The sequence below is a fragment of the Colias croceus genome, chromosome 17, assembly GCF_905220415.1.
Source record: "Colias croceus chromosome 17, ilColCroc2.1".
Classification (NCBI taxonomy): Eukaryota; Metazoa; Arthropoda; class Insecta; order Lepidoptera; family Pieridae; genus Colias; species Colias croceus.
The window spans coordinates 7,673,422-7,689,221 of NC_059553.1; the positions used below are offsets into that span (position 1 = coordinate 7,673,422).

General features: G+C 34.8%; 4 protein-coding genes across 4 annotated transcripts; 2 read left to right on the plus strand and 2 right to left on the minus strand.

Annotated features, from left to right (window-relative positions):
• Window positions 1–993: 993 nt before the first annotated feature.
• LOC123699246 (protein AATF-like) lies at window positions 994–3,013 on the minus strand. Its single transcript, XM_045646156.1, has 2 exons — window positions 2,182–3,013; window positions 994–1,888 (listed from the first exon to the last, which is right to left on the minus strand). Exons 1-2 carry the CDS (start codon window positions 2,946–2,948, stop codon window positions 1,009–1,011), a joined length of 1,647 nt encoding a protein of 548 aa, XP_045502112.1. The 5' UTR covers window positions 2,949–3,013; the 3' UTR covers window positions 994–1,008.
• An 821-nt stretch (window positions 3,014–3,834) lies between these two features.
• LOC123699067 (origin recognition complex subunit 1) lies at window positions 3,835–10,289 on the plus strand. The gene is made up of 9 exons (XM_045645932.1): window positions 3,835–4,042; window positions 4,125–4,365; window positions 5,221–6,139; window positions 6,277–6,373; window positions 6,745–6,917; window positions 7,329–7,426; window positions 8,179–8,441; window positions 8,737–8,935; window positions 9,281–10,289. Exons 1-9 carry the CDS (start codon window positions 3,948–3,950, stop codon window positions 9,536–9,538), a joined length of 2,343 nt encoding a protein of 780 aa, XP_045501888.1. The 5' UTR covers window positions 3,835–3,947; the 3' UTR covers window positions 9,539–10,289.
• LOC123699069 (Bardet-Biedl syndrome 2 protein-like) lies at window positions 10,257–15,734 on the minus strand. The gene is made up of 11 exons (XM_045645933.1): window positions 15,575–15,734; window positions 15,218–15,392; window positions 14,796–15,025; window positions 14,200–14,382; window positions 13,790–13,991; window positions 13,420–13,655; window positions 13,062–13,247; window positions 12,537–12,914; window positions 10,808–10,971; window positions 10,572–10,720; window positions 10,257–10,405 (listed from the first exon to the last, which is right to left on the minus strand). The coding sequence occupies exons 1-11, from the start codon at window positions 15,701–15,703 to the stop codon at window positions 10,305–10,307; spliced, it is 2,133 nt and encodes a 710-aa protein (XP_045501889.1). The 5' UTR covers window positions 15,704–15,734; the 3' UTR covers window positions 10,257–10,304.
• On the plus strand, window positions 11,146–12,288 carry LOC123699070 (SUMO-activating enzyme subunit 1). The gene has a single exon (XM_045645934.1). It carries the CDS (start codon window positions 11,227–11,229, stop codon window positions 12,244–12,246), a length of 1,020 nt encoding a protein of 339 aa, XP_045501890.1. The 5' UTR covers window positions 11,146–11,226; the 3' UTR covers window positions 12,247–12,288.
• Window positions 15,735–15,800: the final 66 nt, after the last annotated feature.

Below are 15,800 nucleotides of genomic sequence, written 5' to 3' on the forward strand. Positions count from 1 at the left end.
TTTGGCGAAATAAAATTTTTTTGCAGATTTTCGGCGGTAGGTATGGCGACCATTTGGAATCGTCCGAAAAGTATGGCATGGCGATTTTCGTAAATGGCTGCACGACGATGGTTACCTGTGCAAAAGTTAGCCTGATACAAATGGTTGAATAATTGTTTTATTTAAATCAACAAATTCGCGTCGGTATGGCGGGCTGTAAGTCACACCGGAAAAGTATGGCATGACACTACCGCCTACTTCTTTTTTATGGGCTATCGGTAAATTCTACAATTTTTGTGTTACAAATCGTTTGACTTTCGCTATTTTTCCGACGAGTTCGACTAACGCCCACGCGACTAAGCCGCCGGTACCAGCGTTCACACCATCGTTTTTCTTTTTGTCATTGCGTACTAAGAACCCTGTAGAACCGCCATCCTGTTACAAATGACTCGAAATTTTGTGTCAGTATCTCCCGGTCTACCTATAGAATTGCTAAACATTTAATTCAGGTGATATTCATAAATTCAAGTATTGTGATAGAGGTAGGTATATATCCTATAGGTATAGTCCTTTACGTTTCTACGTACTTACCTATTTGTGTTATTAAGTAAATAGTTTTTCTTAGTATTATTAGTCAGGAAAGTAATAAATATGAATAGTTTATTTGAATTAAAAAGCAGTTGCTGTTTTTTCTAATGAAGTCTAATTCCACGGTAGAAAGAGTTAGGAGTAGAGACTAGAGGTAGAGACTAGAGATAGTGGAGTTTGAAAAGTATTGTTTAATTTTAGGGCAGTTTTTGTGGAACATTTATTTTTTTAATTTTATTATCTACCCACTTAAAATATGTAGTTTGTTTTACGATTTACTTTTCAATGCCACAATATTTTCATCATATTATCATATTGAAAACATAGCTAGCAATGCATGTAGTAAATATATAATAATTGAAAGCGATTATAATTTAATAAAATATTAAATTTTCAATACAAATTTCACTAATAAAGAAAAAAATAGAGACTAAAAATTATTTATTTCTTATCATCCAAATTGACATTTAGCCCAACGTTATTATGTTCAAACAATTTACCAAATAAGGAACTGTACAATTCATTGGCACTCTCTTCGTTCCATTTAGTTGATTTCTCTGGAGCCATGTAGCTCACCAGTGGATTATGTACTACATACTTAATCTTCCGTCCCTTAGTTGCTTTCGTATCCACCTTTCGTTTCATTTTGCTCCTCATTTGCTGTAAGGCTATCCACTGCCTACTCAACTGGACAGGATCAGTAATATCTGCCGATTTACATTCAATCAATTCCCTCAATAATTGATGATAAAAATCGCTGTCATCAAATATTTCCGGTACGTATTCATCGTCATCCTTTCTACTTCTCGTAATCGGGTTAATTTCTGAACCATTTTGTTCCTCACTGTCGTCTTTTTTGTATCCAATAATATCATATTCGGATCGTTTCAACTGGGTTCGTCTTATCAGCTTTTGCTTATCAGAAAGAATGTATGATATTTGTTGTAGTATTGTGTTTGTTGGTGCATTTTTTATATTCGCAGCTGTTGCTATACGAGTTTTGTCGTTCCATTTTTGGATAGTTGAATCTCTGAATGATTTGAATGACTTGTAACATGTTGCTATATCACTTTCGTAATCTTCTAGTTTACGCTTTTTAGGCAATTTTTTAGCTTTCGTTGGTTCTTTGTTTTCTACAGGTTTAGTAGGTTCTTCAGTATCTGTATCAGATGGAATTTCTTCATTGTCTGTGTCACTTGGTATTTCTTCATCACTTTCTTCCTTCTTTTCTTCCACTTTAGAATCCTGGCTTTGTTTACCTTTCAATAGTGATTTTGTTTCTGGAAAATTCTTTAGCAGCATACTTTGTAGTGTTAAAAATCTGAAAAAAATAATTATAATCGTAAATAAATTATATTTCAATATGCTTGTAGGATATCCTAGGTTTAAACAAATTCTGTTTCATAGTTTCAATTATATTTTTAATGAAATTAATAATATATTAATCATAATATATCATAATATTGTAAATGAGTTTATTGATAAAATGTTTGTAACATCAGAATATTATAGAATGTTTTAAATTCATTTAAGTCTGTTATTTTTAAATCTCACATTAAATCAAATACAGAACAATATTTGAAAAAGCTCTCTTACACAACAAATAATACTTACTTGTCTAAAATTGTAGTAACATTATTTAAGGTTTTACTACTTTCTTCTGCAAAATCAGAGTTCATCTTTAACTCTTTATAAGTGTCACTCATGGGCATTTTGTTTGCTGTATTCATACACCTTTGTAAATGAATCCTCATTTCCAAAAGTCCTTCCCAGATTAACAATTGATTTCTCACACAAATACCCTTTTTAGCTTCCTCCGATACATCCTGCTTCTTGACATGTTCAAACTGTTCTTTGATTGGCTCCTCCATTTGACTGATATCATACCCTTCTCCTTCATCATCAGATACGTCACTTTCCTGATCACCATCATCGTTTTCTGACGATTTCTCATCATCTGAATCGCTTTGAAGCTGTTTTTGGAATTTTGTTATGCTATAATCGTCGCTTTCATCTCCAGTCTCTTCCTCAACTGATATATCCTTACCAGATTGACTCTTCTTCTCGTTTTCATCGTCTTCACTTACGTCATCTGAAACTTGGTCATCTGAACTGTTTTCTTCCAATTCCTTTTTAGATACAACCTTGCCTTCATACTTTTTGCTTATATCACTAAGCAAGTTCACGTTTCGCTTGCGAAAATCACTTATTAAAGCTTCATCTTCGTCAGAGGAACTACTATAATCTGCTCGTGTAACTGTACTTGGTTTTGTATTAAATATTTCATCATCTTCAATATCAGCTCGTGGTTTTACAGTCAATGCATCTGCTATTTTATCAGATAATGTTTGTTTTGTATTCTTTTTCTGTTTGAACTTCATATTGCAGTTTTTAAAAACAACAAATAATAACCCTAAAAATTCCAATCAAATATCACCAATGTGCTTTTGACGTTGACATATGATAATTGACATTTGACACTTGAGAACAGAGAATTTAGATCCCCAATCCTATACAGTCATAGAAAATTATGTACCTACCTATAGTCGAGCCAATTTAATAGGCAACATTTGACGTCTATCAATTTATATTTAATATCTTCGAAGAGAGGTAACCTGCTTAAAAACATCGATTAAAGTGTATTAATCGATACGGATTTGAAACATTTGTCAATCGAATTTATTAATTTATGATGATTTTTATTCACAAGTAATCAATGCATTCGATTCTAGATGTCAGATTTAGATTTTTAGAGTAACGTCTCTAGTATTTAAAAAGAAAAAAGGTTTATTGACACAAAATTGTAGCGACGTCAGTTCTTCAATTCAGAAATTGTTTATTATGTTTAGGATGGTTTATCAGTAAAATGAAATTTTAAAATTACTTGTATCGGTCATTATTATTATAAATATGTAATCGTAATTGAAAAAAGTTAAGCAAATGTGCAGTTCTAACAAAACGAAATATCATGTTATTCTATGTCGTCGTTACTAGGTTACCTACATTGTTGAATTTTGTTGAACTGTCAAATGTTGCCTATTAAAATGGCTCTACTTTAATTAAAGTTTTTATGAATACATAGAACATATTTTTACATTGAAATATATTTTAAATAAAGAACTACAAAATTTGCAATGTATACTTTGTTTAATATTTATTCGTAAAAAAGTAGAAACAAAAGTTACCGATTTTTTAAAAACGAGTTTACAAATACGAACAGAACCGAGAGTAAATTAAGCGCGAAAAATGACATAGGTAACTGAATCCGGTACGATTTCAAGTTTTCAACTTCATAAACAAAATTAACAAAACAAAAGCTTGCGTGTGAAAAAGGAATTATAGTATTTAACGAGTCTAACGGAATATTTAAAAAACAAAATATGCCTCGTCGGCGAGAAAAAACTAAAGCAGTAATTTGGTTAAGTGAAGAAATATCGAATGAATCAAATGTTTCCAGCACTTTTCACTACTATGGGTTAGAGTTACTTAAAATTTCCATCAAGTTTTTACATTTTATACTATAATTTTTGAGCACCTATAAAAAAAATATTTTACAGAAAATTTCAGTTCAAAGACGTAATCGCTGAAGTCGGCGATTTTGTGCTAATATCAAATGCCGACTCGGCAGAACCCGACACTGAAGAAGGATGTGACGCAGCCAAAATACTAGCTCTATACGAAGATATTTATAACAAGCACGATCCATTCAGAGCTAAAGTACAATGGTATTCGAAACCCAATGATTTGCCTAAAGGATGCTTGAATAATAAAGAGCCAATAAACTTTCTAGAAAAAGAGGTAAGATGTTGAGAATTATGTTTATCTAGTCTTAACTATAGGTTATGGGGTTTCTTTAGTTAACTGCCGCACGTATTATAGGTTTTTTGTGGGAGCGGAGGGGGGAGGAGGAGGGGGGGACCCTCCCCCCAAAAGGGGAAAGTTAGGAAACCAATAGTTTTGGAGAAAAATCAATTTTCCTATTCTAACCTCAAAATGTATGGAATTGGTGTTAAATCATTTTAACTAAGCATTAGACGATAATAACAAAAAATTTACGATACATAAATAAAATACAAACAAGTTGTGTAAGCCTACGCAGTTTTTTTATTTGAGTGGGAATCGCCCTAAAGTCGCTTCTGGCACTCGCCGGCCGCTGCCGCGGCACGCTCGCTTCGCTCGCTCGGCTCGTGCGGCAGTTCAAGAGTTAACCTAACACGCTCGTCGCTTCGCTCCTCGCTACCTATTTGGATATTAAAAATAAAAGTTTAATAGTTTTTTAACCTACTTACGTAGATTTTTTTTTTGTTTGAGTGGGAATCGCCCTAAAGTCGCTTTTGGCACTCGCCGGCCGCTGAGTAAAGTCACAGTACAGTGAAATGGAACGTCTTGGTCCGCTTTTTTTGCACAACAAAACGGATGAATGCGCTTTTTTCGCACAAAAAATTATTAACTTTAAAAATTAATAACTAAAAAACTACAAGTTTCCTAACGATAATATTTTGGAATTACAATCTTACATTACCTGGCTAACTAACAATATAAATATTTCCAACAAATTCGTGCGGCAGTTAACTAAAGCCAACCCTAGGTTATGCCTATAGTATGAAAGATTCTACCTTTATATTTTACTGAATTCAACATTATTTTTACCAGGTAATAGAAGACCACCGTCCCTTTGACACTGATATATCTATAGAGACAATATTCAAAAAATGTAATATAACTTTCACATTCACTAAAGACACTGCTTTGTCATTAAAAAACAGTCCATATCATTACATTTGTCGGTACAGACTCATAGCTATCACTAAAAGAAAAGTTAACTTAGAGCCTGTGGTTGAAGAAGAAAGAAAGGCTTTAGAATTATTAGTGACACCGAGAAAATCCGCAGTTACACCTAAAACACCCAGTAGTTTAGTCAAAAGAATGGGTCGTGTGTCACTTTCAGATAGAAATTGGAGTGTTAGCAAGAATGATGGAACAAAACTGTTACTTAAAAGAGCAATATTGGCTGATAAAAATGATAAGGAAGTGCCACGAACTCCAGAAATAACAACACCTGTGATAGAGACACCAAAGAGTACAAGAAAACTTAATAAAAATAATTTAGAAGATATATTGTCTATGGAACTGAGAGAGAACTCTGATGAAGAACTACCAACATTAATAATCAGACAACATGTGCCAACTACACCAAAAAGAAAGACTCCACTGCGAAAAGCAAATGATGAGACACCTAAAAAGGTTCTAGTGTTTGAAGATGAGGAAAAAGAGGTATACTCAACTAGATCTGGAAGAAAAACTAGGAATCCTATGACATACCGTGAGTTAGAAGTTTCTCCTGTTAAAAGAACACCAACCAGAAACTATAGAATATCAGAAACAAGTGATGAATTCCTAATGACTCCTAGAACGCCTAGGACACCAAGAGCACCTAGGACACCCAAAACTCCTAAGACTCCTAGAACTAGAACCTCAATAGCTAAAACACCTAAGAGTGTCAAACGAATACTAACCAGTGAATTGACACCCACACTGCGTTCAAGAACACATTCAGTGGATAATATAAATGGTAAGTTAAAAAATTGTGTTGATTACTTTTTATAGTTTTCCATGTAACTGTTTAATGGTTTAAAATATATTTTTTATTACTTATTATGCATTAAGTATGTATATGATAAAAAATACAACTTAAATAAATATTTACAGATTTCACCAAAGAAAACCGCTCTTTACCAGGGAGAGAAAACCAATTAGATGAAATTTTGTCATTTGTGAGATCCAAGTTGCTTGACCATATGAGTGGGTGAGTTTCATTTCAAATAATAATAAATATACTTACATTTTTTAAATATGATTTTATAATAAAACTAGCGGTCCACCCTGGCTTCGCCCGTGGTACATATTCACGTTTTCTCTACATAAGAACCATCCTCGTACTTCAAGGAATATAATAAAAAAATAATTAAAGAAATCGGTTCAGCTGTTCTAAAGTTATTCGCTTACCAACACATTTTGGGATTCATTTTTATATTATAGAAGATTGCATTACTATTATAAATTTGCTCACTTTCTATAGAAAAACAAATGACATATTATTTTCTCCCGGTTTCCATAAGATACATTTTAATATTATTACAAAAAATATTATTAATGAAAATTTTAAAATGATTACAGATGTATGTACATATCAGGTGTCCCAGGCACTGGCAAAACAGCAACAGTAAATTCAGCATTAAAAATATTGAAGGAAGAATCAGATTTACCTGATTTTCAACTGGTAGAAGTGAATGGAATGAGGATAGCGGAACCAAGGCAGGCTTATGTACAGATTTATAAGCAACTCACTGGTATGCTATTTCATAAATAATTTTAATTCAATAATAAAAGATGTAAGCATGCAAATGTGAAAATTCTGTAGAATTCCCCATTTTTGTTTATTATTAATGGCTGATTTTTCAATCCTTGGTTAAAACTTATTCGTCGAATAATGTATAAAACTACCATTTTAAAAACGTATTCTAATTGCCCGTATTTGACAGTTTACGAGACATTTTAATATTATCGTGTAATACTTTATTGGACGGATAAGTTTTATCCAAGCATTGAAAAATCGGCCCTAAAACAAGTATCTGGTTGTATAAATTAAAATTTTAAAATAATCTCACTTCTTTATTAATGTTATGAAAAGTATGTACGCTCACAAAAGTTATTTAATAAACTTATTTTTATAAATAAAATCTCCATTCCAAAACCTGCAGGTAAATCGGTTGTCTGGGAGCAGGCTTGTTCACTATTAGAAAAGAGATTCACAAACCCAGGGCCAAGGAGAACACCAACAGTCCTAGTTGTGGATGAAGTAAGAATTATATGCTTTCAATTTATATTGCTTTTTTCGTTATTTCATTATTGAATTTACAATCAATTTACTAGAAACAACTTCTTTAGAGTAAATTTCAACCCTGTTTCAACATATAGATTTAATTCCTTGTACACTTACAATGAGCCATATACTGCTGTAGAAATATTGCCGAGATAAACATTTTCCAGCCATGTGCTGCATAAAATGTTTTTTGTATTGCCGGAATATAGTCGGCAATTTTATTTCATTTCATTTAAAATATAGCCCATCTGGGGATGAGCCTCTTAAGGTGGGTACAAACTGGTGAAACGTAACATGAAATGTAACATTCTGCCTTTCATCTTTCATTGCATGTTCGCTGCAAGCGTGGACGCATAGCGCGCTCTTAACGCGCATTCACTACGAACCTCCCGTAGTCGTGTTCCTTGCCCCTTTGTGTTCGTCGAAAAATCGACAAATCACGGATCGCTCCGCGCACGGTTTGTAATGCTCGTAGCATGCGCGTGAAATGCACATTTCGAGCGCGCAAGACGTGAAAACTATGAGAAATTGTTCCAAAGTGTTCCAAAGTGTTGTTACCTTTCATGATACATTGCAACAATGTGTACGGTGAATTCTTTCATTGCATGTTACGTTGCATGTTACATTTCACCAGTCTGTACCCACCATTAAAGGGTTAGTGACAATACAATTAATTCATAATTTATGCGTGTTTTTTAACTATATTAATTATTTTAACAAACTTCCAGCTAGACGCCCTCTGCAACCGCCGCCAAGACGTGCTCTACAGTATCATGGAGTGGGCTGCACACAACACAGCATTACTAACAGTACTCGCAGTGGCCAATACCATGGATCTACCTGAACGAGCACTAGCAGCAAGAGTCGCATCGCGTTTGGGACTAACCAGACTGACGTTCCCGCCATACACACATACACAGTTACAGTGTATTGTGGCTACAAAATTGGCTGGCGCTAATGTCACGCCGGATGCTGTTCAGTTGATTGCTAGGTAAATCCTCATCCTATCATCCTTATTTATAATATAAATGCGAAACTGTGTTTGTTATTTTGTCTTTCACGTCCAAACAGAGCACTTTGATGATTTAATAGAAATAAGTACATAAAATAAATAAGCTGTTATGTATTTACTTAAAGAGTGGTTTTAATGTAGATCTTGCCATGGATAATGTGAGTATTCAGTAATTTTAAACAAAGGATTTAATTTTATATTACAATTTATATACATTTTTCACCCCAAATCTATCATAATATATTTTATACTACACAAACCCAAATTTTTACAGAAAAGTAGCTGCTGTATCAGGCGATGCACGTCGTGCGTTGGCTCTTTGCACCAGAGCGTTAGAACTGGCTGGAGATAAAGAAGCTGGGTTGAAGGAAGTCCAGCTGGCACTAGGAGAAGCTGCTTCTAGTGCTGCAGTGCGAGCCATCAGGAACTGTTCCCCGAGTGAACGGCTCATGCTGAGAGCGGTGGCTGCTGAGGTATTGTACCGTTTTAGGTGTTGTTTGGAAGTAATCTAATTTGAATATATAACATTTCATAAAAATCAAATATTTTTTCATTTGTGCAGAAGAAATACTTTGTTTTTTGTAATAAGTATTAACTCAAAATATACAGGAAATGTTTTTTTCATTAAAATAATTTGTATGTAAAACTTGGAGCCCTTCTGCTAATTTAACATGTGTTGTATTCACGACTCTTAACATTCCATTAATAAAATGCTATAAAAGTATAATATCAATTTGATTAAGCTTTTAAATGAATAAAAATTGCTGTATAAAATTGCTTTAAAATGTCCTTTTCTCGCAATTATTATTGCCTTTCAGGTGGAAAGAACAGGTTCAGACGAGACAACCCTATCCCGAGCGCTAGCTACAGCAGCTGCTATAGTAGCGCTCGACGGTCGTCCATACAGGAGTGCGCCGAACATTCGAGCACCTACACCGTCACAGGCTCATACAATTTGTGCCAGATTAGCTGCTATCAAACTATTGCTCTTGGAACCAAAGCCATCAGAACCAAGGCTATTATTAAACGTTAGTGCTGATGATGTTCATTATGCGACTAAACAAATTACCGTCTAGAAAGTTCCGTTACAACTCACACGATATGTTTTGGAACCAAAAGTCAATACCTTTGGACCCGAGGCTACTGTTAAACGTCATTGCTGATGATGTTCAATAAGCGACTAAACAAATTACAGTCTAGAAAGTTGACAACATTTGCGCGAACATTCCCTCAATCTGGCATAATATGTACCAGATTTGTAATAATAAATTCAAAATTCGCATTTACTTAGTTTCCCATACATACTATTTGGATCATTACTAAAATATTTTCATTAAAATCATTTTTAGAATTTAATTAAAATCCAATTAAAATCTGAACTATTGACATTATTATAATAATTTTGTATGGCAATACTGACAAGATATCCATTTAGGACTTAATTATTATAGTACTAAATTTAAGACAACTCATAACTTGGCGCTGGGCGTCAGCTATGAATAACTTTTAATAGAAAGCTTCATTAAAATACCTGAAAAATGATAGTAATAAGTGAAAATGATAAAATGGAGTAGGAAATTCCTGATTTTATTGTTTTATTTTATTTGTTGACTCAAAGCCTTTCACATTACATATCATAATTATTATTTAATTTTCAATATTAGTTAATTTTGTACCTGTTAATAATATATTTTTCTTTCAAAAACATTTGTGACTGACTACTTAACGATTACAAACATGTTATACATGCAATATAATTTGTTGTGTAAAGCAAAATATGCACAAGAGCTTAATTAATACAGTGAATGAAATAAATTATTTTCTTAATTATTGTCTTATTTTTCATGCATCTCCAACTTGTAGGATTTTAATAAGAGCTTCAGTATTATTCTCTTGTACTGCTTTTCTGCAAGCGGCCACAGCTGCTTTGCTATACTTGCCCACTGAAAAAAAAAAGATGTCCTGGGTAAAAAAAAGCATACATGTCACTTCTAAATATTAGTGAAATTATTTTCATAACTAGATTAGTACTTCCGAATATTACTCCAAAGATAGGAAGACAGTAACTACCTATACCTACAAACTTATAAAAATATGGATAAGTATTACCTCTTAAACGAGCTCCTTGTTGCAAAATAGTGTGGAGATTTTTTAGAGACGTAATCGTTTGCTCTTGCGAAGCTCTTCGAATATGACATCCAGTTAACAGCTCTTCATTAAGAAGCATTACTTCTTTATAACGATTCAACATTTCTTTTCTACAAAAATAAAATTCATGAAAAAGGAAATATCTTTATTTTATATGGAATGAACATGAAGATAACTAAGGTCTGAAGATTTCTTACAAGTCATAAGATGCCGCATCTATTGCAGCTGGTAGTAAAGCAGTAATCAATTGGGCTTTTTCTGCACTCTCAGCAGCCAAACGAGATCTTGTTTCTCCCACTTCAGATGCATTCATCATTTCCAACCTCAGTAATTCTTCTGCCTTAGGAAATTGGGCAGTAGACTGAAAAATTGTTTCATTCATGAATTTACGAAAATCTGCAGAATATGTAAAGATTTTTAAATGAAGCGCTTAAGTGTTTTTCACCGATTTTTTTATCTATGGATATATTACTAGAAGTTCTGTGTCTGTAGTTTTGTCATTTCTGTGCGATGTCATTTGTCACGTTGACACTTAACAGTTTAATTTGACTTTTGTTAGCGTGGGTCAAGTCCGGTTTTATTGTATTTTGCGAAATTTTGTGTTTTAACACCGACAATGGTAGAAAATAATGAAATGGAATTATCTGAGGCAGAAGCAGAACAGTACGATCGCCAAATCCGCTTATGGGGATTAGAATCTCAAAAAAGGCTACGCACCTCCAAAGTTCTCATTATTGGATTGTCCGGTCTTGGAGCCGAAATCGCTAAAAACATTATTCTTTCGGGTGTAAAAAGCGTATGTCTGCTTGATAATGAAAAGTTAAGAGAAACCGATCAATACTCTCAGTTTTTAGCACCTCCAGATAAACTCGGGGAAAACAGAGCGGAGGCGTCTTTACAGCGAGCCAAAGCATTGAACCCAATGGTTGAAGTAACAACAGAAACGAAGGCAGTTGACGATCTACCTGACAGCTTTTTTACAGAATTTGACATTGTGTGTGCGACGGGCTTGAAACAAGAGCAACTTGAACGTATCAATAACGCGTGTAGAGATGCTAACAAGAAATTCCTTTGCGGTGACGTGTGGGGAATGTTTGGCTACATGTTCACAGATTTGATCGACCACGAGTACTCTGAAGAGATTGTGCAACACAAGGCTGTGAAACGCGGCCCTGATGACGATGAAAAGACCGCACGCGAGACAGTAACGATAACTGTTAAACGACGCGCCATATACGTTCCCTTACAAAATGCATTATCCGCTGATTGGTCGAAACCTGAACTGCGATCGAGACTACGCCGCGGTGACCCTTCCTACTTCGTTATGAAGATTCTTTTACGTTTCCGCGATGAATACAATCGCAACCCAGATCCTGCAAAACGTAAGGCAGACACAGAAATTATATTCCGGATGAGAGATGAGCTGGTGAAAGAATTGAACCTTCCAGTTGGTTTTGTCAGTGATGCTTTATTGACTGATGTTTTCGGTATTGTATCTGGTGCTGCAGCTGTGTTAGGTGGTGTGATTGGTCAGGAAATTGTAAAAGCCGTCAGTCAAAGGGAACCTCCGCATAATAACATGTTTTTCTTTAATCCTGTCAAGTGTGTTGGCTTTGTTGAACTATATGGCCAATAGCTTTCCAAATAAGATAAGTAATAAATTATTTTAAGACGCAAACTATTTCAGTTTTATTTTCCATAAACATTCCAAAATTATTGCTTTTTCAGAATTAGAATATATACCTAGCTAAAAACAACATAGAAAACATAGTAACTAACTAGGTACATTATTAAAAAAAATTGTTCTTATTTCCTTTATTTGGTATACACAAACAGATCATCTTCATAATATTTCTTAAATCAGGGCTGTGCAATTTGTTAAGAACATATAAAGGGTGTTAAGACTAATAAAAACCAAATACCCACCTGTAAATCAGTTAAGTTTAAAAACACAGCTAAACTCTGTATCAAATCCCCTGCCAACCTTATATCACCTGTTTTAAATGTAACCTGGCCATTTGCTTCAAAATCCATGCCCAGATAACTTCTATCCCTAAGACAAAGAAAGTTTACATGCAACTCTTTACTGTCTTCATTTTCTAGCTCCAATTCTTCATCAAGAAGAAAGTTCTGATTCAACCAAATGCATATTCTTTGGACCCTCTCTGTGATTCGAAATGTTACGTAACTGTTTGAATCAACCCTTACTGTTGATTCAGCCAGTTTATACATTGAGAACCTAGGTAGGTGTTTTGTTAACTCAAATATGTGAAATTGTTCACTATCTGGATATCCTACTAGTGCCTGCAAGAAAACAGTATTATAAAAAAATGTATAACCCAATCTATGTTTGTCACTCAATCACGTAAAAACTGCTGGACCAAAAAGAAATTTTTGGGAGGGGATACTTTTTGTCATATAAGGATACTCTTTACACCATAGTTTTATTACCTTTATATGAACATCAACCGGTATATCTCTAGGTGATCGCAGCGGTATGTATAGTATGGGTCGCAAACGGCCAGGCGGCGGGTGTCGCGCCAGTGTCTCGCCCGTTTCAAACACACCCTCAGCCAGTACAAGGGCTGCGCGTACGACTGTTTCGTTGTTTGTTGATATTGGGAGCTGGATGCAGCCCTGGTTATGAAGTATCAAATAAATAATTATTGCGGGGATGATAACGTACGAAAACACGTAAAAGAAATGGAAAGTTCCATTGCAATATCGTAGGATATAAAAGGTATTTAATATTCATTATATTGAAATTCTTAAAAATTTACTGGTAATTCAAATATACAAACTGACGTACTTCCTCAGTATCCGCAGTAACAGCTACTTGCAAGCGAGTGTTAGTTGGCATAGCTGACGCAGGACGACTAGGTTCAAGACTATCCGTGACAGTATTAGCCTCATAATGCTGAAGCTCCACCATCAAGGCCTGTTTCTTGCTCAATAACTCAGTAATTGCGAGTCTGTCTTCTTCAGATGCCAATTTCTTTGAAGCGTTGAAACCAGAATCTTCTGAGAAAGGTGCGTAGCCCAAAACTGTCCGATATAAAATTAATACCATTTCAAATTACCGATTATAAATTGTATTTATTTTGTCCGATTTCTACTTGTACCCCCATTGAAACATTAATATTCATAGTTTATTGACTTTTACAAATTTCCCAATTTACCTTCGCCTTTATCAGAAACGCAGACCAGGTCGGGAGCGCCAACAGCTCTATAGTCAGCGAGTAACATAGCTGCAGCATACGAGCGCAGTTGCACTCGCCTCAACACTCGACCGCCACTGTCGCGCCAGTCTACACGACCGTTGCTCCAACAACATGCCAGACTCTCGCCTGACCATTGCAGTGAGATTGCGTTTTGTTTTGACTAAAATTTTAATTAAAGCATGGAATTGTTCACAGTAGGTAGTATTTCTAGCAAGAAATGAGACAGAGCCTTTTTAAAAAGATTCCGTTTCTTTGTTTATGTCGGTACCTAATTTAGGCGTAAACAACATAACCAAAAGTGTTTTATGTTGTTTAAGTATTTATTTATGTAGTGTTTTATATATGTAAGTACTTAAAGAATTACGTACCTTTACTCGCCACAAGCGAATCCCCTCCTCATAAACACCAATGGTCCCATTAGCTAATCCATACGCGAATCTCACTTCTGTTATGGGCGATAAACACAACACGGGTCCTGTTTCAGGAAGTTCTACTATGAACTGGTTATTTTTTAACACCCTTATAAATGAGTCTTCGCAACCAATGAGAAGCTGAAAGAGGTTTTTAATTTCTCTTTATTAGTTAAATGAACACGTAATAAGTCGAAAATTATCAGTTACCCGTACATTTTATTATGCGTAATCTAATGCCTCCTCCACACTACTCGCGAAGTTCCTCGGCGAAGTACTCTGCCGAAGTTGACTGAAGTCCGCGGTGCACTCGTTCAACTTCGCGAGGAGCGCATACGTTCATATTCAGAACGAACTTCAGGTAACTTCGCGCCCTTTGACTCGGGCGCAAAAACCGACAACAAACGGAAGTCGGCCGAGGCGAGGTAAAGTTGGACGAAGTAACCCGAAGTGCCTCTCTACATTATTCTATTCGTCTAACCTCGTTCAACTTCGCGAGTAATGTGGAGGAGGCATTACATTTATGTCGAAAATATATTAAGAAATTATTGTACCTCATTCTCGCCATCTTTGTCGAAGTCAAATGCTAAAACAGCGGAGACTTTCCCGCTAACAACATTCCAAAATATCTCATCCCCTTGACTATTCAAACCCAACACTGAACTGTTTCCACCTACTATCGCTAGCAGTTCCGTACTTTTACCAATTCTACCAGTAGAAATAACATTTACGCCATCTGGTACTTCTTTGAAGAATAAATCCGTATTGTCGTGGACATCATAGGCTAGAATTTAAATATATTATACAGCAGTTCTAATATTGAAGAAATGAACACAACTTAAAACGAGATATCCCATATTTTACTTGGGCAGTAGGTACATAGCATACGTTTTAATTTGGGTTTAATTTTACTGCTCCATGTAAATATTGGTAATGTAATCATCATTGTGTTTCTTTATTGTGACATTTTGCTTACCTAATATTTGGGTGGGAGATCCAATAAGTAGGATATCCCTTGTACAATCGGCTTTTAGTGCACCTGCAGCAAGTGCTATTACAGCTTGGCTTAGATTTAGCTCTGATACCTCGGCGTGTGCCTCTGACCGCTGGGCCCTACCACCAACAATACCGTGTGGATGGTGTATGATGATCTTAAATTTTAAGTAAGTATGTAAACATTAAATTTAGTAAACACGTTCTATAAATCCGCATGCAGTTTTTTGTGAGCAAATTTAAAAAAAAAAATTAAAAAATAATTTTAACTATCTAAGGTGAGAAGATTGAAAGTTTAGTTTTACATTATTATTACAATTTACAATAGATATTATGTTACTTTGTCGTAGCCTGCTGCCGCCGTTAAACATGGGTGAGTGCCATCATATTTTGCTATAATAATTATCCCAGGCGTAACTTTATGATTTAATTCTAACTTGAAAACTGGCTGTACAGCACTAATCTGCATTATAAGTTCAAAATTCAAATATTAACTTTATAGTAGTAGTAAAAATTCCCTGTGAATTATAATCACAGTGCTTATAGCCGACTTTGTGCTTACTACT

Coding starts and splice junctions, on each gene's coding strand:
- LOC123699246 (XM_045646156.1), bottom strand. CDS start 2,948: ATGAAGTTCAAACAGAAAAAGAATACAAAACAAACATTATCTGATAAA. Junction 1,889..2,181: donor GTTACTACAATTTTAGACAA/GTAAGTATTATT, acceptor TATTTTTTTCAG/ATTTTTAACACTACAAAGTA.
- LOC123699067 (XM_045645932.1), top strand. CDS start 3,948: ATGCCTCGTCGGCGAGAAAAAACTAAAGCAGTAATTTGGTTAAGTGAA. Junction 4,043..4,124: donor AGCACTTTTCACTACTATGG/GTTAGAGTTACT, acceptor AATATTTTACAG/AAAATTTCAGTTCAAAGACG. Junction 7,427..8,178: donor CAGTCCTAGTTGTGGATGAA/GTAAGAATTATA, acceptor ACAAACTTCCAG/CTAGACGCCCTCTGCAACCG.
- LOC123699070 (XM_045645934.1), top strand. CDS start 11,227: ATGGTAGAAAATAATGAAATGGAATTATCTGAGGCAGAAGCAGAACAG.
- LOC123699069 (XM_045645933.1), bottom strand. CDS start 15,703: ATGCAGATTAGTGCTGTACAGCCAGTTTTCAAGTTAGAATTAAATCAT. Junction 14,383..14,795: donor ACAAAGATGGCGAGAATGAG/GTACAATAATTT, acceptor AACCTCTTTCAG/CTTCTCATTGGTTGCGAAGA. Junction 10,721..10,807: donor GATGCGGCATCTTATGACTT/GTAAGAAATCTT, acceptor TTATTTTTGTAG/AAAAGAAATGTTGAATCGTT.